The sequence below is a fragment of the Balaenoptera acutorostrata genome, chromosome 6, assembly GCF_949987535.1.
Source record: "Balaenoptera acutorostrata chromosome 6, mBalAcu1.1, whole genome shotgun sequence".
Classification (NCBI taxonomy): Eukaryota; Metazoa; Chordata; class Mammalia; order Artiodactyla; family Balaenopteridae; genus Balaenoptera; species Balaenoptera acutorostrata.
Genome location: NC_080069.1, coordinates 88,699,521 through 88,722,941, shown reverse-complemented (window position 1 = coordinate 88,722,941; position 23,421 = coordinate 88,699,521). Strand labels below are relative to the sequence as shown.

The 23,421-nt window shown below is 40.8% G+C and overlaps 2 protein-coding genes across 2 annotated transcripts in view; both read right to left on the bottom strand.

Annotated features, from left to right (window-relative positions):
- The window catches only part of RECK (reversion inducing cysteine rich protein with kazal motifs), a 75,850-nt gene extending 63,590 nt beyond the window's left edge, over window positions 1–12,260 (bottom strand). Inside the window, exons 1-2 of the mRNA XM_007197104.2 lie at window positions 12,092–12,260; window positions 2,343–2,401 (exon numbers count right to left, since the gene is read on the bottom strand). Coding sequence (XP_007197166.2) covers window positions 2,343–2,401; window positions 12,092–12,191 — 159 coding nt within the window. The 5' untranslated portion in view covers window positions 12,192–12,260. The remainder of the gene's footprint in view (window positions 1–2,342; window positions 2,402–12,091) is intronic.
- Window positions 12,261–22,243: 9,983 nt separating this feature from the next.
- LOC103013630 (olfactory receptor 13C7-like) lies at window positions 22,244–23,215 on the bottom strand. Its single transcript, XM_007197103.2, has one exon. The coding sequence runs from the start codon at window positions 23,213–23,215 to the stop codon at window positions 22,244–22,246; it is 972 nt and encodes a 323-aa protein (XP_007197165.2).
- Window positions 23,216–23,421: the final 206 nt, after the last annotated feature.

Genomic DNA, 23,421 nt, shown 5'->3' with positions numbered 1-23,421 from the left:
TATCTCCTCTAAAAGTCCTCTTTTTAAAACTGAGGGACTTTTCTCAGATCTCAAACTTCTTGAATTATATGGCATCTGACACCTTATTGTGCTGACTATTATAAAACATCAGTCCTGACTTCTTATCTAAATTCAAATTCTAAAAGTTTTAACTCCAAATCTCCAACTGTCTTCACATAGTGGTTTTCACTGATAATTCAGCAACTCATCCCCCCACCATCTTTTTCCTAACTTTCCACAGCCATCAAGGGCACTAGTATTCACTCCAACTCAAAACCTAAATATCAGCAGAACGCCACCCTTTCTTCATTTCCTACTGGTTGAAGAAATAATGATTCCTCACTCCTGGTAATTCCTTTCATTTTCAGTGAGCTCTAGCAATTTTAGCACCCTGACCTCTCTCACTTCTCCCGTGATTGCGATGACTGACTCATCTGACTGCTGAGTTTGGCAGGGGAAAGTGAACATATATAACCCAACCCTTACCTCTCCTCCTCTGGGAGTAAGTCTAATTCTGTAGTTTAGTGGTTACCTGGAGATAAATGCTACATTCAGCATCTGTGTAACTAGTAATAAAAGTAATATTTGGGGTTTTACCTGCCTTACTCCTTTGCCTTATTTCTCAATTAGTTAAGAACTTGGTCAGGGAAGAATTTTTTTTTTTATTAGGATGACTACAGTATTCACTTAATATGCTAAATTATAGAATTTCTAGCACTTCATATTTAAAGAAATTAGACCTTGCCTGTTCCAGGTGCCTCATAAAAATCATTTACCCTATGGAACCTTAGTGGAAAAAACAAGAGGCAACAAAGCAAAAAGTCAGGAAAGCAGTGCTTCCAAAAGTAGAAGAGCTACTTTAAAAGCTCCCTTATGGTGACACCATCAAGAGGCCATTTTTGCTTTCAAAAGCTATCGTTCTGGCAGTAAACTTGTAGAAAACCTAATCTGCTATAGTGTTTTGACATGAATTCTCTAGCAGCTATTTAGATGAGCTGTCTTGTTTTATACTTAGAGTATCTTGCAAAATCTTTCTAAATTCATAATACTGTTTGAGAGAAGTTTTAATCCCAGTTAGGTAGTGCTCTCATTTTTAAGAAGTAACAAAATCCAGGTTATTACTTGAAAACTCCTCAAAAGATGACTGAGGTCGTTAATTCTCAAGTGGTAAGACTAGAACTACACAATCAAGATGATGAAAGAAAGGTAAGACACAAACAGCTACTGCCTCAGTGGAATCTGCCTAAAAAGGCTCAAGCAGAAAAATTCAAAACCACAAAAAAGTTTCCAAAATAGTACAATGAACACCAACATAGCCTTCATCTAGATTCACCCATTACTAACATTTGCAACATTTGCTTTAACTTTCTCTACATATACACATTATTACTATTACTTTGATGAAACATTTAGAATTCATTACAGACATGATCATTCCTAAATCCCAGCACATATCTCGTAAGAACAAGGACACCGTCCTAGCTAACCACAATATAATCATCAAATTCAGATCATAGCACTGGTACAATATTATTACAGTATGTATGTATGTATGTATGTATGTATGTATGTATGTATGTATTTATTTATTTATTGCTGTGCTGGGTCTTCATTGCTGCGTGTGGGCTTTCTCTAGTTGCGGCGAGCAGGGGCTACTCTTCATTGCAGTGCGCGGGCTTCTTGTTGCGGTGGCTTCCCTTTGTTACGGAGCACGAGCTCTAGGCACGCAGGCTTCAGTAGTTGTGGCGCACAGGCTCAGCAGTTGTGGCTCACGGGCTCTAGAGTGCAGGCTCAGTAGTTGTGGCGCACGGGCTTAGCTGCTCCATGGCATGTGGGATCTTCCAGGACCAGGGCTTGAACGCGTGTTCCCTGCATTGGCAGGTGGATTCTTAACCACTGTGCCGCCAGGGAAGTCCCTACAGTTCATATTTAAATTTCACCAATTTATCTCAATCATGTCCTCTATAGCAATCTTTTTTTTAATTCCAGGACCCAATCCAGGATTATGCACTAGCATTTAGTTGTCTCTTTAGTTTCCTTTAATCTAGAAGCTTCTTAGCCTTTGTTTTTATAACACTGATACCTCTGAAGGGTACAGGCAGTTGTTTTGAGGAATATCCCTCAATCTGGGTTTGCCCTATTGTTTCCTCATGATTCAGGTTATGTATTTTGGGCAAGAATCCTACTTAAGATACTGTGCTCCATCATGTCAGCAGACACACGTTAATTTGCTCCATCATTGGTGATGTGAACTCTGAACACTTGTTTTAAGTGCTGCCCAGCAGATTTCTCCAAAACAATTATACTAAATAATATCTTCTACAATTATTATGTAAGCTTACCTGCTCACATACATCACGGCACATTTGGTTATCCTTTGAATGATTACAACACAGTGCACCTAGGGAGAAAAAATAAACACCTGATGTTGCCTATTGTTAAATAAACATGATGATTAAGCTAAGCCAGATGGTTACACAAACCATTTATTCAACAATTATTACTATTACTATCCATTTTAACTCAACAAAGCTTTGCTGAGTACCTATTTCAAGTCAAGGACGGTGCTGTGTTGCGGAACATGGTTTTTGCCTTCAAGAAGCTTACAATCTAATAGGGGAGACTGTCATTTAATAATAATAACTACTAGGTACTGTGTACTTTCTACATGCCAGAATTTTACTGCTTGCTTTATGTATTATCTCATTCAACCCTCACAATTACCCTATGGACTATATTCTATTATTATACCTATAATGTAAGGTTAAATGATAAGAAGATAGTGAATTTTGTTTTGGACATGTTACACGTAAGCCTCTATTATCTCAGTGAAGTAGAGATTAGGTCTGAAAACAAAAAGGATTGAGATGGTGTTGGGCTTGAGGTGAGGTTGTAGAGGTCTGGAACAGCCATTGTAGAGAATAAAGGAGGCAACTATAAATGTTTCTCAAACTTCTGTTCTATGAAACACTGTTTCACGAATTGTTAGTATCTATCCCTCAAGAGAAAATGTTTCATGTTCAAATAAATTGGGAAACAAAGGATTAAAAAATTAAAGAGAATTCTTTTCTGTAGGATTTTATGAAGGTTTTAATATGTTAATATGCATCATTAATCTCCTAAAAAGGGATCTAAGTAGACAGATTTCTCAGAGCACAGAATACTTTTTTTCATGCCACGTATTAACATTTCAGAATGCCAATTTGAGAAATATCAGAGAAAAGGAAAAATTTGCCAAGCAGCATTATGGGCCCAGAGAAATTAATAAATTGGTGATAGAGATAATCAGCAGGGGAGCATGTTACTATTCTAGAGTGATGTTGACTGGAAAAAAAAGATACAACTACATTGATCAGTGGCTGTTTAGACTGCTAAGTCAAAAGAGACAAGGACATAATAATATTATATTTCAGGCAGGTAGATCAAATACAATGGTTTTATATATATATATGCAACATAATCTCTTTAAATGAAATCTATACAATTTCAGTATACGTGAAAGCAGAGCTTTTTTGATTGAAGGTAGGATTAGTATTGGGGAGAAATGAATGAATAAAAAAGGTCCTCTTTAGCTCTTACCAACAATCCTTTAAGTTCAAAACCGATCACTGTTAATCCGTAAAACAATGACAGGGTGTATGATATTACTGTGATATATAGTGATATTATACCACTATAGTTTAGTTTCATAAAAGACTATTGTGGGGCTGGCTTTCTAATACTATGTGGGAAAAGCTGTCTTAAAGTTCTAAACATTTGACTTTAAAATTCTGAAAAACATATAGAAATTCCATTAAGTTTCAGAAATTTAAAAAATTCCTTGTTTATAGGCTGTAGTTACTTTCTTAGAAGCTACTAATTCGAGGGAGGGCCCAATCACTCATGAGACTTTCTCACAACACCCCTTCTCCCCTGCCATGCCACACCATGCCGACCCCCTCTTCTAAGATTCTGTTATGTCCCCAGCCTCATTAGAATGGAGAGGACAGGCAGGAAAAAAAGGGGGGAGTCTCCTGTGTGATACTGATGTGCTCTTTTGAAGTGCTCAAGTTGTTGCCACTTTCTACTGTCCCCCAACACAAAGGTCACACAAGGGCAGAAAATCCAGCTGATCAAGAGCAAAGATAGCTCAGGATAACATATGGTCCCAATAAGCACAGGCTTAGCAAAAAGTAAACAGTCAGGCAGACAAGAGTCTGACTTGGGCCTAAGGATTTTTGGAAAAAAGTTTCTTGGAGCAAAGGTCTATTTAGAACAGAAACATAAAACATGTCATAATTAAAACTCCAATAACAATGAAAGGTTTTATTAAAAATATAAAGGCCTGTTTTTTTCCTATTTAATGGTGAAGGTCAAATTTATAGTAGAGTGGCCACCAAAGTTAAAATTTTAAAATAATTCATTTTTTCATTAAGAAACCCCAAAATTTGGAAAATAAGAAGAAAAATGACCTAATATTCCCACTGTCCTGCCAGAACGTGTGTTGACATTTTGACATATTCCCTTCTAGTCTTTCCAAAAGCCTTCTGAAATTTCTGACAAAATGGGATTAAAGAGAGCAGCCTGAAGTCTTCTGGTAATAATGCCCTTCCCCCTCCCAACCAAGCATTCCTCAGTAATAGTACATTTCCTCCCTTGAGAGGACTGCCACCCTCCTAGAACAGGCTAGGGGACCTACACTCCATCACATTTTCCACACTTTATTTTTAACCTTAGTCATCGTTATATTAGTACACATTTTTCTTTCTTTGAAACAACAAAAACTTACTAGAATCTAAAACACTGCATATTTTTTAAGAAATAAATATCTACAAATAGACATCTAGTCATATGCCTTCATTAAGAATGAGGGCAAAGGATTCAAACGCAATTAATGTGGCAATTAAAGGTCTTTGTCTTTTTTAGAGCTTTTAAAATGGATTAATTGGGTCATTGAACTATTAGAGTGCAAAAAAACTCTCCAAAGCCTAATGTTTTATACAAGAGAAGACAGTGAATTCTAGAAATGTTTTGTTTTTATAATTTGATTCTAACCTAATTTCTAGTTCTTCAAGAATAGTTTAAAACTCTGGTTATTTTCATAAAATGGAACTGAACAGATAAAGGTAAATTAGTTCAAAATAACACTTGATATTGACAGGATGAAAATAAACAGCACAGGTGTTATCCTTATTAGAAACATAAGGAAGAGCGTCATATTTTGCATTCTTATTCCAAAAGTTTGTAATTATAAAATTAATAAAAACCAAAAACTGCTTACTAAAGGCCATGTATATTGGGTTTAAGAAGGTATTAATGTAACCTAGAAATATGTGAGTAGAATCATCCAATAATTAGAAACATCAAGGTTTGTCTGCTGGTTTGGACCACATGTCTACTAAAGATAGGCAAGTAAGCAGGAAGCACATGCTCCAGCCACAAGGGAAAAATGCAACTTCTAAGACCAACCAGCATTTAAAAACAAATACACACCCTAATCTAAAGCTAAAATATTCACAGAATTATAGGATTTTTGAAGTTAAAAGAGATTTTGCCCCAGAAGCCTCCCAAAAGCTGTAATTCAATTTGGTTAATGAAAAGCCAGTCCTGTTTTCTTTTCTGAAGAAAATAAAGATTCCTTCTAATTAATGTATTCCTAGAGAATTACTAGAACAAAATATATATATCCTGCACTATTGAAGGGGAAAAAACTAAATCCAAGCTGATAGTGGAAAACAGTCATTTCAAATAAAAAAGATACGCTAATTTTAAAAATCTCATCTTACTTTTAATCAAATTTTTATTTCTAAAACAGCCTGGAAATTGACAATCACTTTTAAAACATTTAAATGACAACTGCAACTTTAACTTATAAATGCATTCTTACAATTGTCACATTTATCCCTTTAATGATATATATATATATCTGTGTATATACATAAAATATATCATCAGCCAAGGAAGAGCCAAACAATAAAATGATTATTTATATACCCACCACCTGGATTCAACACTGCTAACATCTTGTCATACCGCTTTATTTATCTAGACAGATGGATATCCTTCTCCATTGCTTGCCTCATACTGCACTGCTACAACAGCCAATTATGCTTATTCTCTTCTATTATCAGTGAGTGCCAGATTAATTTTTTAAATAGACCTTTCATGATGTCACTCTTCTAATCTAAGGGCCTACAATGGCTTCCTGCTATTCCAGTTCTAAATTTTCCAAGTCGTCTTCTTACCTCCCCTTCCCTGATCTTCTATTACTTTTTAACAAGGAAAGCCTACATTTACCATGAACACAGCCTTCTGCCTGAAATGCTTAGTGCCCTCTTTCCTGCTGACATAAATCCTAAACATCTTTCAAGGCTGAAATCCCAACTCAACTCTTAGTAAGCCTTTCTTCTCCAACAACTCCAGGCCATGTTGGTTTTTTGGTTATTTAATGTCCTACTATTCCAGTCAGAACTGGAAGCTTTAACACTTAACTCTAATAATTTCATGTGTGTACTAATGGTATCTCCAGATTGAACGGAAACTTCTTGTACCCATTTAGCACAGTGCTCAGCTCGAAAAATTTTATTTACTCATTGGTTAATAAGTAATAATTTCCTATTTATACAATGCCTTTTTAATCAGAAAAAAAAGTACAAAAAGTTTATTTCTCCCACTATACCACTGCCATACCATATTTCACACGGTGACCAAGCCATGATTTAGCAAACATCATATGAGTTTTTGACCCAGGTCAAAAGATAAGCTGGACCCAATCATATGCACAGGCACAGAGGTATACAGCCAGTTGGTGGTGGGCTCTGCATCTATAAGGTCAAGATGAGCTGGGGCTGAGGAAGTTTTATGGTGTGCAGAAACCATGAGTAAAAGGAGGAAGCTGGTTGGTGGAGAGTGGGAAATGCAAGAGATGTACAGAGAGACTCTATGAGAGGTAGAGAGAGAGACTGTCTCTAAAAGTAGTCTTGGTTGCTGGCAGCTTTCCAGTTCCCACAGCAGTCCCTGAGGTTGTGCTGTGCTCAATTTCCTATGCTTGGATTTCCATGTGTTCCCTGTTAGATGCTATATAACTAGCTCCCTAATCCTGAGCAACCCTGGTTTCTGTTCTTTTGGGGGTCAAAAGAGCCTTAACACATTATCATTCATCATTATGAAACAACTAAAGCAAATGACTCCTCAGATCCTCCCTACAGATGCTAATAGCCAGTACTCTCAGATAATTCCCTTCCCCATTCTATGCCATAGGACACCCATGTGTAAAACAAGGGATCTGAAAGTATTAATGTCTGGCTCCCAATGGTATAGTCCACGGTCAAAATGTTTCTCTTAATACTTATACTTTTCTTGACATCTTCTTCATGTAATCTATGTGCTCTACAGCATCCATTACTTGACTAAATCACATTTTTCCTCAAATATATTCAGATTTAGAATATAAATGGATATGTACTAATATAACCACATAAATATTAGCAGTGTAGATATTATACACTTTTTGGTGATATTTAATGTCTGATGTTCTCAATAAACCTTAAACCCCATGAAAGCAGAGACCATGTCTGTTTTTGCTTACCACATTATATACCTAGTGCCTATCACAGTGTCTGGCACTATTAACCCCTTAACAAATATTTGCTGAATGGAATACTTACAGGCATGAAATTAAGTTTAGAAAGCAATGGACCAAGGGGAGTTACTCCTAATATCCATCTTAAACACATACAAAAACGGAAATTTTGATTCTCTTCCTGACTCACCTGCCAACCCTCCAACTTGCTCCTCCCCATCTTCTCAACCTCAGTAAATAGCATTATTTTTCACTAAGTTGCTCAAGGTAAAAATCTATAAATAATCTTTACTGCCTCCTTCCCTCACTTCCCACATCCAATCCAACAGCAATATATCTTGAATCTCTCCTCTTCTATCTCCACCACCACTCTACTGTAAGACATTATCTCCTGCTTCGACTACTAAATGGGCTTCTAGTAGCTCTGCTTTTACTCTTACCCTATTACGATCACTTTTTTTCACTCAGCAGCCCGCATGATCTAAAATAGAAATCAAAGCACTTATCTCTTACTTAAAAGTCCATTGGTTTTTATTTGTATATAGAATAAAATCCACAGTCCTTACGTGGCTTTTTGCAAGGCCCAGCACCATCTAGCCCTGGTTTACTCTCCTGCCCACTATGTTGCAACCATACTGACCTTCTGTTCTTTCCTGCCTTAGGGCCTATGTACTTCCTGGTCTCCACCCCGGTCTTTTCTAAGGACAGCACCTTCGGTCTTCAGATTTCAGTTCAGAACCTTACCTTCTCAAAGAAGCCATTCTTGTCATCACTATGTTAAGAACCACTCCCCTCTATGCCAGGGGTCCCCAACCCCTGGCCATGGACTGGTGGCCCGTGGCCTGTTAGGAACCGGGCCGCACAGCAGGAGGTGAGTGGAGCGCGAGTGAGTGAAGCTTCAACTGCTGCTCCCCACTGCTAGCATTACCACCCGAACCATCCCCCTCCCCCCTCCCCCCACCCCGCGGAAAAACTGTCTTCCATGAAACCGGTCCCTGGTGCCGAAAAGACTGGGGACTGTTGCTCTACGCTACCATCTATGTGTTTCCTTCACAGCGTATTTATCCCTACCAGAAATCATTTTATTTAACTGTTTATTGTCTGTCTCCCCTCTGCTAGAATGTAAGCCCCTTGAGAGCAGCAACCCTGCACCTAGAACAGTGCCTGACATATAGTAAGCATGCAAATATTTTTTGAATAAACAAACCCCTGTAGTATCTGTTTTGCTCTTTTAAAAAAACACATTTATAATATATAAAAACCACCTCCTTGATATTGTCCCACTTTCTTCCAGAAGTGGCATATGGTGAAAAGTATGATTAATGAAAGACTGTTTAAATCTATGGATATAAGATAGGAACTTTTAGTAGCACACCAGAATAAACTGTCATATCTGGTCTATCACCAATTCTAGCTCTTTGTACAGTGTGGGCCAAGATAGTTCTTAGGGAAGAGAATCTGCTTCTTATTACATTCCTCCAGATAGGCGGTTGCTTTTTCTAACTTAAAATTCATTACATTCTTTTTCAGGATTCTAGGCTGACTATTACATAATTTCTTAAATGTCAACTTATTGAAACCTAGCCCTTAATGTTACATCTTTCTCTCTTTTGTACTATTAGAAAATATCTTAAATAGAAACAGAGCTAGTATCAGGTGCCATGACACACAGATCCTGAGACTGCAGCATAGGGTTCCATCCCATCCTCCAAAGGGAACACCAGAGGTGCTGGGGAGGAGAGCTGGGGGTGTTGAGGAGACCAGAAAGTACACAGGATAGGAAGTGTGGCATTACTCCAATGAGGAGGGTGTGGCCAAACTTCACAGGAGATAATAATAATTGAGCAAGTCAAATGATTCCTTCCCTCACCCCCTCTCCCCCAACAGGAACAAAAATCTGCAAGTCAGAACAGATGAGACTTGTGAAACGCTTTATACCAGAGGAGACAGGAGTACCCGACTTTGGACGGGGTAAGGAGATGGGAAAGAAGACTGTCTGAGCAGGAATACAAGTCAGGCCTTCAATGAAATACAATTTCATATTGTGTTCTTAATTTTTGTTTAGGATTGAAGAACGTTTTCCACAGTTTATACAAATCCACAGTGGAAGCCTTTGTCCATTGTATTACTCAATGTCTTTTATGTAAGGAACCAGGCAATATATGCCTAAGAATTTAGTAAAAGGAACAAATCTCACTTTTACATCAAACTTGGAATTTTTCTTCTTACTAAACAATGCAAACTCTATATTGTCATGGACTTTTTGAACTGGTAGGGCCTTTAGAAATCATCTAGCCCAGAATTTTCTAAAGTGTGCTTTAGGTGTTATGAAGAAAAAAAGAGTTCTTTAAGCAAACAAGTTTCTTTCTTTCTTTGCATAATAATTTTGAGATATAAATCATGTTAAATTAATAAAACAAGGAGGCCATTAGACTGAGGCGGCTTCAATGCCTCAGTAGCCTACCTAAGCAAACCAAAACCTAAGCCTATAGTGCCCCAAGGTTAAGAAATCAGAACCCTAAGGACAATCAGTCACAAACAGCCACCTGGACTTTCCCAAATAAGGCACCTGCTCAAGCTATAACCAATCGAATATTTCCTTGCTTTGTTTCCACCTCTTCCATAAAAGTCCTTCCGCTAGCTCCTGTTACTTCCCATTTGGCACTGCCCAATTCAAATCAATTTTTGCTCAAATAAACTCTTAACATTTTAATATGCCTCAGTTTATCTTTTAACAATCATATACCACAAAATTCATCCTTTTAAAGGCACAATTCAGTTGTTTTTAGTACATTTACAGAACTGTGCTCACCACTTTCCAATTCTGAACATTTTCATCACCCTAAAAGAAACCGCATACCCATCAGCAGTCAGTTCCCCATTTCTCTATTCTCCCAGCAACAAGTTTCTTTACTACAGGAATCCTTGCAAATTATTATGAATCTAACGTGTTTGTGAATTTATAAGAGAGGGGTACAGTGTACAGTGTTTCCCAACCTTAAGAGCTAACATTTCAGTGCTTACTATATGCTATTCTAAATGCTATACATGTATTACCTCAATTCTCACAATAAAATCTATGAGAATTTCTGTATACAATAAATGTGGATATTAAAGCACAAAGAGACTAAAGCTAACTAATTTGTTCAAATATTCTTAACTATATTCTACCCTACTATCTCCCACAGAATTGACTAGTTGTAGAATAAGAATGGACGACTAATTTTCTAATGAACCATAACTTTGAAAGTGCTTTAGTTCAATTTCTTTAACTTAGTGAGAAAAATGGGACCCAGAAAGGTAAGCTGATTTAGCCACGAATACACAGCATTCTGTCTCTCTCTCTCCTTTGATTTGTCTAATTGACAGCTTGTTAGAATCCAATTATAATTAACTATCTAACCCCAGGTTCCTGACAATCCTCTCCCTTCTTTAAATACTCTTGACTGAAAAAAAAACAAAAAACAAAAGAACTTTTAACATTGTAAGCTACCTTATAACCTTGAGACTGATTTTGCTCTTTCTAGGTGTGTCTCCCTGTAAGCAATGCACTTCTCCACCACTTTTGCATGTATAAATCCCAGCCATCTTTTAATATCTAGTGCAGTTGGGGCATCACTCAATTTTCTTCCTACCCTAGGTGGACATCATCCATCATCTCTCTCCCTCTGTGCACTCACAGCCCTTCATCTCCTCTGGACCCTTCTGCCTTGAATTCGAGCTGCTCATGTCTTGTTGCACCCCACCTCCTAGCCAGGGCTGCTGGAAAGCAGGAGATGGCAACAACTCCTAAAAGCCCAGCACGTGAGAGACACTCAATAAGCACTGAACAGCTTGCTATCCACTCGTGGTCTAATTCCTCTAGAGCAAGAACAAAACTTTCCTCAAGCCAGTCAGCTCCCAAAGAGACAGTTTACTGATTTTTAATCTGTCTCCTGCCAGAGCCCAGCGCTGTCTTGGACACACAGCATACCCACAGCGAACGGCAGCAGAATCGGATTTAGGAGGCTTGGATCTACTCTCTTCTGAGACTTCAGAAGTCAGGCAGGCTGCAGGGCCCATCAATGCTCGCTGCCCGAGGTCGGCCTTTCTGAACCGCGGGTCAAGGAACAAGCAACAATAACTGGCCAGGGCGAGGGTAAGGCGGCGGCACCTCAGAAATCCCATCCAACCCTCGCGACGATCCTGGGCAAAGGCATTTCACCCTCTTCGGACAGATACCCGAGCCGGGTGAGGGGATAAAGGGCTGAGCTGGGGGCCCCTGCTCGGTGGGTGACAGAATAAGGCCTCGAACCCGGGTCACCGCTCCCAGTTCAGCAGATCGAGGAGGGGAGAGCGAGCGTGGAGAGGGGTCCTGCTCGTCCCGCCTCAGCTCCTCCTGCAGCCTGCTGGGACCTCCGGACCCTGGGTCACCGGACTTGGGCCGGGTCTGGGGGTCGCCGGCACCCCCGCCCCCTGCCCCGCGCCATCTTGGAGCGCTGAGGCGGCCGCTCCGGACCGCCCCGAACCGCTGCTCCAGCAGTTACTCACCCGCACTGCCCGGGTCCAGGCCCCCTGCCACCTCCGCGACCCCCGCCACGGCCAGGAGAAGCAGTAGCGCGCCTCGCGGAGAGGCCCGGACGGTCGCCATGACCGGGCCGGGGGTCCGGAGCCGCGGGATGCTCGGACCCAGCCTGCCCGCCGCCGCAGCTCGCGGAGGCCCCGCCCCGGCGGCCTGGGCCCTTGGTGATTGGCTGCGGCGCGCTGAAGCCCCGCCCCTCGGCCGCACAGACTTTCCAAAACCTGCTGGGGGCGGGAACCTGCCCGAGACCCGGGCTCTTTGTTAAGGCCCAGCTGTGTGTCGGCTTCTGCCGCGGAGTACCGCAGCCAGCGTTCTCCAAGAGTAGAGTCGGAGGATGTCAGAGCTGGAACCGCCCTTGGAACGCCTGGACCTCCCGAGGTTTGCAGATGTGGTCACTGAGGCTCAGAGAAGAGACCATCTGGTCCAGGTCACACTGCAAGTTCGCCTGAGAACTGGGGCATAAGCCAAGGCTGAACCAAAGGGACTTGTCCCTTTCACGTACCTTCAATGGTCTTAATATCCTTTCTGCCAGACGCTGCCTCACACCCAAAGAAGGCGTGCCACCCGGGACAACTCCTGAAATTGGAGGGAATCTGCCGCGGACACGGTCCCCTGACAAGGGCCCGAGGCACGAATTCACCACCAAAGCTCTTTGGCACGTGTAGCCTCAATGTCTTTGATGTTCTAGGTACCTATTCCTATCAGGAAAATGTGGGGAGAGGAATGCTTGTGTATCTAAATATGGAGAGCCTTGAATGTCAGGTTGGGTTTAGACTTTTAAGAGACAATTTGGAGGTGGGTCCCCACTCCACCCCTTATCCCCACAGCTCCTGTGGGGTATGTTTGAGAGGATTCACTTGCTATCAAAGCGTTTTCCACCCCTGTCCCTCTCTCCCTCCTCCTCTCCCTCTCTTTTCCGTTCGTGAGTTATGTTAATAACTTTTTCCGTTCCCCTTCCTTTTTAAAAAAACATAACCACAGTTACATTTTAAAATACCTAATGTTAAATGTCCAGTAAGTTTACATTTTCGTTATTGTCTCATAATTTCCTTTTACAGTTTTTCAAGTTCCAACCAATGTCCATATACTGAAGTTGGTTTGTATGTCTTTTAGGTCTCTCTCTATTCCCTCTCTTTTAGGTTTACAAAAGGAAAACACGAATAAGTTACAATAATCTTTCTAAAACATTTGCTGTGGCAACAATTCTCTTGCTTCTCTGAGAGGCCGCCTCTTTTCTTATAAGATAGAATGATGTACAGTTATTCGACGTGGTGTCAGAGGTTCTCAGCATTTAGACCCAGTCACCTTTACCACTTCATCCCACCTTACTCCCCACTCCTCCCCAGGAGAGAAGAGTCAAAAATCCTAGAGTTGCACTAATATGGTAGCCACTAGCCATATGTGGCTGTTGAGTACTTGAGATGTGGCAAGTCCAAGTTGACATGTGCTGGAACCAGATTTGGAAGACTTAGTATGAAAACAAGAATGTAAAATGTTACTAACATTAATTTCACCTTTTTTTTTTTTTTGACTTGTTTTTGTTTTACATAGGCTTTATTTTTTAGAGCAGTTTTAGGTTCACAGAAAAAGTAAGCAGAAGGTACAGAGATTTCCCATATACCCCCTTTCTCAACATAACAACATACGCACAGGCTCCTCCACTATCAACATCCCACACCACAGTGGTAGGTTTGTTGCAACTGATCAACCTGCATTGACACATCATTATCACCCAAAGTCCATAGTTTACCTTAGGGTTCATTCTTGGTGGTAACACATTCTGTGGGTTTGGACAAACGTATAACAACATGTAGCCACCATTATTCTTTTTACTTTTTTAATGTGCCTTTTAGAAAACTTAAAATTACATATGTGGTTCACTCTGGCGTTTACATAGTTCTATTATACAGTGCTGGTGTAATTATCTTTCATTCTAAACAAAGGTTAATGCTTAGAGGTCATCTTTAAAATGGCACTTTAAAAAAATGTTTCTGACCAATGATTTTGTCCTGAGCTCAAAAACATCTTTCTGTATTTTAGATAAATAAACCCCATCAAATCTGTTGATTCATCTTTGTGTAGTATAATTTCCCCATCATTTTACTTTTAAGTTGTTTCTTTATGTTTAAAGTAAGTTTCCTGTAGAAATCATATAGTTGGTTGCTTTTTTTCTTTTTAATTTAATCTGACAATTTGTCTTTTAATTGGAATGTTTAGATCCTTTTGATTTAATACAACTATTGATATGGGTGAGTTTAAATCTATCTTGCAATTTGTTCTCTATTTTCTCCATTTGTTCTTTTTTCCTTTTTTCCACTTTTCCTACCTTCTTTTAGAATAATAAAGCGTTTGGAGTGTTGTTTTTATGATTTCATTTTATCTCCTCTATTGGCTTATCAGCTCTACTTCTTTGCTTTAGTTTTCAGTAGGTGCGCTGGGGTTTATAGTATACAGTTTAACTTATTACACTCCACCTTCAAATAATAATCACTTCATGTCAAATGTAAGAACGTGACACCAGTATACTTCCATTTTCCCCTCCCATCTTTTGTGCTAATGTTATCATACATTTTGCTTCCACACACTGTTATTATTTTGCTTTAAATAGTCAATTATTTAAATAAGAGATTATAAAATGAGAAACAATGTGTTTTAAACTTATTTATTTATTGGCTGCGTTGGGTCTTTGTTGCTGTGCGCGAGCTCTCTCTAGTTGTGGCGAGCGGGGCCTACTCTTCGTTGTGGTGCATAGGCTTCTCATTGCAGTGGCTTCTCGTTGCAGAGCACAGGCTCTAGGTGCGTGGGTTTCAGTAGTTGCAGCATGCGGGCTCAGTAGTTGTGGCTCTTGGGCTTAGTTGCTCCATGGCATGTGGGATCTTCCCAGACCAGGGCTCAAACCCGTGTCCCCTGCATTGGCAGGTGGATTCTTAACCACTGCACCACCAGGGAAGTCCCGACAATGTGTTTTATATTTACCCACATGTTAAGCATTTCTAATGCTCTTCATTCCTTTATGTAGCTCCTTCTCTCTAGTATCTAGAGGAAGAGAAACATTTTTATTAAGAACATGGCAAGTTTTGCTGATTTTAATTAACTAGGACCCCATACATTGGTTTTTGGAATTTATGCACAGTAAATTCCTGAAGTTAATCTTTAATGGAAATAATTTTTCTGGGTTTATTTAGCCTAAACACATTTTCTTATCACAAATTGACCTATCTTGATAAGGAATAGGTCCATTTTGAATTCTTTAAGACTTTATATATAAAGTCTTATATATATATATATATGTATACACACACATATATATATGTATACACACACATATATATGTATACACACACACATATATATGTATACACACACACACACATATATATATATATGGTGGGCCAATTTTTTGAAATATTAATATATTTTAAGTATATTCCCAGTAATTTCTTTACTAAAACTAGACATGAGAGCAAGGCATTCATTTCCTCAGGGATGATTATTAGAGTAGAAAAGTAGACAAAGATGATAATTCCTAGCTTTTTGGTTTTAAAAACAAGACATCTGAAATTCCCAGAGACAGTGGTTTTAAGAGTAAAAGCTTTTGAGATATCAGAACCTAGCCCAAAAGGCTGAGGGCGTAAAGTATTTGTCTGAACAATGGACTTGTAAGAATACCGTGGTCAGTCAATACAGTCCCTCCACCCCCATCAGTCCCCAACAACTTGACTCCCTGTGATGGGGGAGGAGGAGAGCCACTGGAGAAGGGAGGCTACTGTGGGCTGGGACACAGAACCCCAGAAAAGCTTGAGAATATGAGATAAGAGGGGATCTGAGCCTCGTTTCCCATGGAGCTCAGGGAAGTGACACACCTCATGAAGTTCCCCTGCACTGAGCATGATGGGAGTGTAGAGGAGAAATGGCTGCAGGTATGTACTGTTCCTCGCTCCCCACCTAAAGTGACACAGAAGAGGAGCTGAGTGTTTTCTATGCCCTTTGAGAGGGGCAAGGCAGGAGCTGAGAAAGCTGAGAGCCTGAAGAGGCCTCAAGATCAGAATGAGAAGGCTGTAGCTGGCATTTGCATGGTCTATACACTGGACACCAGGTGAGAATGCAGGTGTCAACAGGGATTGATGATGACAACTGAGGACCAGATGTCCTGCCTTCTTCCTCAGTCCCAGTTGGTGGGTTTGACTCTGTATTTTCCTCTCAAAACTCGGGGGGCGGTTCGGGAGAGGCCTTGACTAAGCTGAGATCCTACTGAATTGACTGAGATTAAGTTTTAGTCATTCAGCAGGAAGGGGACTTGCAGAGACAAGTAGCTGTCCATCAAAGATTTGTGCAGCCCTTCTAGAAATTGTCGCTTGGAAGCAACTGCCCAGCCAGAGCAAACATTTTCTAAGTGCTATCATGTTCTCTGTTAATTTACTAACTGTGAATATTGCCTTGGAGAACAAAAGATCCCATGACTTGGAGCAGAATCGGTGTATCTGAAAGCCCCGTTGGCCCCTATATTGAGATCTCACAGGAGGGAGAGAAGCCCTAATGCCAAGGCATCCAACACCAACACGTTATAAAATTTAGCACTGTGACCTTAGTCTGTGATACTGGTACAATATCCTGCCAGCCTCCAGTGAGCCCTCTAAAGATATGAGCTTGTGAGTATGAAGTTGTCCCCATTCTCTACTTTCCTTGCCTGCTTATTTCAGTAATTTTCAAACTTAAAAAATATTATTTTTATTTTTTAGCAGTGGAATCCTTTTATCCAACAAAATCTTACAGAGTTCTGCCATACAAAATAGAAAAAAGCTGTGTTTTAGTTCTACATTTATTTTCTAAGTTCAAATTTATAATAATTAATAATAATTAACTGGTTCAAAGATGATAATAAATGAGACTTTGATGAACACAAAAACTTGAAATCTGGAATTATGTATGATAACTGCAGTCACATCAGTCTTGGCTTCCATTTCTGTATTTTGTTTTGGTTGCCTGCTATAAGAGAAAATCCTGATTGATACAGATGAGTAGTTTGCAAAGGGTCATGTTTTTTGAACTAGCCCACCTTGCAATCTCAGACTACTCTTTGTTCAAATTAAGATGGTACCTTGAAAAAGAAGTACTGAGAGATTTTAATTTCAATATTGACTCATGAACACTCATGTCCATACCAAAACCTGCACACGGATATTTATAGCAGCTTTGTTCATAACTACCAAAACTTGGAAGCAACCAAGATGTCCTTTAATAGGTAAGTGGTTACATAAACTGTGGTACATCCATACAATGGAAGATTATTCAGCAATAAAAAGAAATGAGCTATCAAACCACAAAAAGACATGGAGGAAACCTAAAAGCATGTTACTAAGTGAAAGAAGCCAATCTGAAAAGCCTACATACTAAATGATTCCAACTCTGTGACATTCTGGAAAAGGCAAAATTATGGAGACAGTAAAAAGATTAGGGGTTGCCAGGGGTTAGAGGGGGTGGGAGGGATGAAGAGGCAGAGCACAGAGGATTTTCAGAGCAGTTAAAGCATTCTGTACAAAACTATAATGCTGGATACATGTCATTACACATTTGTCCAAATCCACAGAATGTACACTAAGAGTGAACTCTAAAACTATGAACTCTGGGTGATGATGTATCAATGTAGATTCACTGATTGTAACAAAGATACCATTCTGCTGCTGGATGTTGATAGTCGGAGAGGTTGTGTGTGTGGGGGGACTGGGTATATGGGAACTCTCTGTACTTCCTGCTCAGTTTTGCTGTGAACCTAAAACTACTCTAAAAAACAAACTGTGTTGATTTTTTAAATGCCCATTAGACATTAAAAATAAGAAAAAATATTGATTTACTAATAAGTTTGGATAACTGCTCAAATTCCTTATCATAAATGTAGTCAGAGAAGTAACACCCCAAATGTATGGTTAATCCCAATACTATTTATAATGAGACATTATTACTGTGTGACCAGTTACATGTTTCCTTGTTATTGTGCAATTGGCTATGACACCATGATGAGAACATGTACCAAGCAGATGCTTCTGAGCCTTGCCTGACACTTAATTGGGAACAGTGCACATTTGTACTCCCTGGTACAATTATAAATGAGCAGTTGAGCGTAGGCTTGGATTAGGGAAAAGATCAGTGCAGAATTACACTTTTTCTAATCAAGGACACATTTAAAGAAGATAAAATAAATATGAAGAGATGGCAGGAAAAGATTTATTCTGAGGTCTATGCAAAGGAGTCAACTCAACAATACACATGCTATTGTGGTAGCGGCCTCTTGTGTGCCAAAAATCAAAACGTAAGTTTGCATGTGTCCATGGTCTTACTACATATTAAAAGTCATTTAGAATATATATACATATATATAAAAGAAACTCAAATCAAATACTTGCAGAACCCAACAAACCTCCATTTGGGAGAAGTTTGATTCTTGTTTGATCAGACCATATTATTCAAGAGTTTTGTGCGATGTATGTTTGAATATGTCTATTTTAATTCTGATAACCCTCTTTCTCTTCCAGAATAGTGAATCATGCCCTCTTCCCCAGCTGGAATAAATATGTCATTCTGTTCTCTTTTTGTTTCGTGTAATCATGATGGTGTCTTATGTTTAATTCTAATCCATCCTAAGTTTATGGTAGCGTGTGGTGTGATGTATGGATTAAAGGCAAACCTTCATTCAATTGAATGTTGCTGCTGTCCCACTATTTATTAAAAAGTGGTTCCTTCTTCATGCTATTAATTTTGACCTGATATATATGTATTAAATTCTATAGTTGGAATTAATTTTCTGGTATCTCTGATAACCACTGATTTTACAAAACTTTTAAAAATAGCCAGTGATGTATCGTTCAGTAATTGTTACTTTGTAATAAGTTCAAATCTGGCAGGAAGACTCTAACATCATTACTTTCAAAAGATCCTTGTATTGTTCAATTATTCTTTTTTTTTTTAACAATTAACTTTATTTATTTATGGCTGCATTGGGTCTTCTTTCCTGCACGCGGTCTTTCTCTAGTTGCGGTGAGCAGGGGCTACTCTCCGTTGCGGTGCATAGGCTTCTCGTGGCGGTGGCTTCTCTTGTTGCGGAGCACAGGCTCTAGGCACACGGGCTTCAGTAGGTGTGGTGCGTGGGCTCAGTAGTTGTGGCTCACGGGCTCTAGAGTGCAGGCTCAGTAGTTGTGGCACACAGGCTTAGTTGCTCCGCGGCATGTGGGATCTTCCCAGACCAGGGCTTGAACCCGAGTGCCCTGCATTGGCAGGCAGGTTCTTAACCACTGCACCACCAGGGAAGTCCCGTTCAATTATTCTTCACTAGCAACTTATGTAGTTCGGTACAGTCTTCTGGGGAATTTATTTATTGTTTGTTTATTTTGGCTGCGCCGGGTCTTAGTTGCAGCATGTGTGATCATCGTTGCGGCACTTGGGATCTTTAGTTGCAGCATGCGGACATTTTAGTTGTGGCATGCATGTGGGACCTAGTTCCCCTAACCAAACGCAGGCCCCCTGCGTTGTAACACGCAGTCTTACCCACTGGACCACCAAGGATGTCCTGGCTTCTGGGGAATTTAAAACACTAAATAACTTTGTTTCTAAGCCCAGGTTTCCTATTGGCCTTACCGCAGACACAGTGAAATTTGAATCATTGTTGGGGGGGAGGGGTAGAGACCAGGAATATGCATATGAAAGAAGTTCTATTTGTTACAATTTGAGAGCTTCCCCCTTAGAAATTAAGGCCATTGTTTTGTATTTATACTCTCAAGCCCCTGGTCAATCACTCCGCCTTCCTTTATACTCCGACAACACGCATCATTTTTTCCTTGACACAGTCTGTCATGTCTGGAATTATGTTTTTTCCCAATTATTTGGTACTTGTTACTACTGCAAATAGGATATTATTTCTGTTTTGTTTTGTTTTTTTTGTTCTATACTGATGGTATGTAGGAATACAATTGATTTTTGAGAAGTTATTTCTGTCTCCTTAGCTTTTCTGAACTCATATTACTGATAATATTTTTCTGGTTAATTTTTAGAAGTACAATTTTGTTTTCTGCAAAATTTGACATCCGTTTCTTTCTCTGCTATATTTATGCCTCTAATTTTGCACTTGACAACATTGTTTTATCTATTTGCACTTGCACTTGACTGCACTTTTAGAGCTATTTGAAGTGGGAATGGCTGGTTTCTGGTCTAGCATGGAAGAAGCTTGGAAGACACCACTCTGTACTAACAAGTGAAAAGCTGAACAAACTGATAAATCAAAAATTCTTCTTAGACCTGTAAGAGCAGAGAGGTCACAGGGCAAACTGCTGCCCCCAGAGTGGAGAGAGCAGCCTCGGTTGCCGATGCTGGAGGACTTGGCACACGCAGGAGTTGCTTCCCTGACTCTCCCTTCAGACCCTTGGCCCTAGTCGCACATCTTGCAGAGCCTGCTACTCAAAGTGTGGTCCGAAGGGCAGCAGCATAGGCATCACCTGGGAACTTGTCAGAGATGCAGAATCTCCAACCTCACCTCAGACTCAGTGAATCCGAACTGGCATTTTCACAACATCCCCAGGTGAATCAGGAGCATGTTAAAGTTCCAGAAGCACTGACCTCAGGAGCTTGCAGAATGTCCACCAGATGGCGGGTTTGCAGCAGGCACAGGTATCCAGAGCCACAATCAGCCCACCCAAGTCTCCTTCCAATAGTGCCCTAAGTGGCCTTAGAAATTTGGAGCCATTGCTCTTGATCTGCGAAGGATGGGGAGAGAGCCCAGAGGAGATCCCTAATCAATGAGCGGCAGTTTGTGGGGTGTGAGCCATGAACTACTCCTCTCTGGGCTTTCCCCAGGTGTTTTTACACGCATTGTCTAGTGAGAGGGATGGGCCATAAGCTCTTATTTTACAGACAAAGGACTTAAGGTCCAGAGAGGGAAAGACACTTAGCCAAGCGCTCAGCAGTGGCAAATGGTGTTGGAGGTGGAATTGGAAGGCTGGTTTCTGGCTGCCTGGCCTGGGCTGAGAGCACCTCTAGATGGACAGGGCAGGATGGTTCAGCCCCAGTCTATGCTGACCTGGGTGGCCTGCTTATCCCCTTCCCTGTCCTCTCCCACCCAGCTGCTCTTTGAACAGCTATCTTGTTTTCTCTGGGAGTACTAGAAGCAGCTGTTGTAATAATACAATAATTTGGAATGTTAATGGGCTTTTCCCAATACTTAGGGTTCTGTACTTAACCCCCAGGGGAACAAAGCATCAGATTTAATTGGGAACAAACAGGACAAGCCATGGTCCCCAGACAGTCCCCCTGGGAATCTTGATGGTCCCTGAGTCTATGGCCAGGACCAGCTATGAGCCACTGACTCTTCAATGAACTTTCATCCCTATCTATTTAGTTTTGTTTTTTCAGTTATAAGAACAAAGAGTCAGCTTCTGGTTGCAGAGGATCTTAGATTTCATTGGCATAAAGTAGCTATGATGTGACGTCACCATGGTTATGCACAAAGCCAACAACTAGCCAGCATTTCTAGAAATGCGAAGCTCTTTCCTTCTAGATTCTTAGATAGAAGATTCCATTGCCTATGTAACAAGGGGAGGAGGGCCAGTTTACTTTTTAGTCTTACTCACATGGTCCACAACATGAACCTTGGGAGACTCCCTTCTCTACACTGGGCTCCCACTTCCCCAGGAGGACACTGAGGAGTTTGGAGATCATGTGTTCTGGCAGTGTGGAATTCCATGACAGTCACTCAGATAGGTGTTCCTATTTTTTTTTTTAATTTAAATTTCTTTTTTAAAAAATTAATTTTTATTGGAGTATAGTTGCTTTACACTGTTGTGTTAGTTTCTACTGTACGGCAAAGTGAATCAGCTATACATATACATATATCCACTCTTTTTTGGGTTTCTTTCCCATTTAGGTCACCACAGAACACTGAATGGAGTTCCCTGAGCTATACAGTAGGTTCTCATTAGTTATCTATTTTATACATGGTAGCAATAGTGTATATATGTCAATCCCAATCACCCAATTCATCCCACCTTCCCCCCTTTCCCCCTTGGTATCCATACATTTGTTCTCTACATCTGTGTCTCTATTTCTGCTTTGCAAATAAGATCATCTATACTATTTTTCTAGATATACAATGCAACATTACTCAGGTGTTTCTGACACACAAAGTTCTTCACAGCAGCCTTTACATCTTTGTTCCTTAGGCTGTAGATGATGGGGTTGAGCATGGGAGTCACCACCCCATAGAAGAGGGAGATGAGCTTGCCTGAAAGGTCCTGTTTATCTGTCCCCAGTGGGTCCTTAGACTTGGGCTTGGCATACATAAAGACAATGGTCCCATAGAATATGACCACAACTGTGAGGTGGGCAGAGCAGGTGGAGAAGGCCTTTTCCCTCCCCTCAGCTGAGGGGATCCTCAGGATGGTAGCAATGATGAACACATAGGAGAAGAAGATGAACAGAACTGGGATGCCCAGGAAGATAATAATTGTTGTCCTCAGACTGGTCACACTGATGGAGATGTCAGCACAGGCCAACTTCAGGACAGCCAGGATCTCACAGGTGAAGTGATTGATGATGTTGTCCCCACAGAGGGGCAGTCGTATTGCAAGGGATGTTTGGACCACAGTGTTGATGATACCAGCTGCCCAGGAGCTGGCCACGGGCAAATAGGCAGCCTTGCTCATGACCACAGAGTACCTCAGGGGGTTGCAGATGGCCATGGAGCGATCAAACGCCATCATGCTCAGGAGCACATACTCCGTGGTTCCCATGGCAAAGGAGAGGAACATCTGCCCAAAACAAGCTGAGAAGGAGATGGTTTTCCTGGGGGTCAGGAAGCTATCCAGGATGAGGGGGACTGAGGAGGCTGTGTAGCAGATGTCCAGGAAGGAGAGGTTCCTCAGGAAGAAGTACATGGGCTTGTGTAGGCGGGAGTCAAGGATGGTCACCAGGATGAGGACCCCGCTGCCCAGCAGGGTCACCAGGTACATGAGCAAGATGAGCACAAAGAATGTTTTCTCCAGCCTTGGGTGGGCTGAGAGGCCCAGGAGAATGAACCTCACCAGGGGGAAGGTCCAATTGGACCTGGCCATGGTGCATCTGCTCTGTCACCTGCAGGAACTCAGGTCAACCTCAGCATCCTCTGACTCTGCAGTTGCTGGCTTGCTAGTGAGGAACGCCCTCTCTGCTGAGCAAAAGGAAAACAGCTTTAACAATGGATGGTCTCTCTGTGATTCTCAGTAAAATTCAGGGGACTAGAAAAGAATCTACTTTGACATCTTAAGCCACTCTCTGTGCG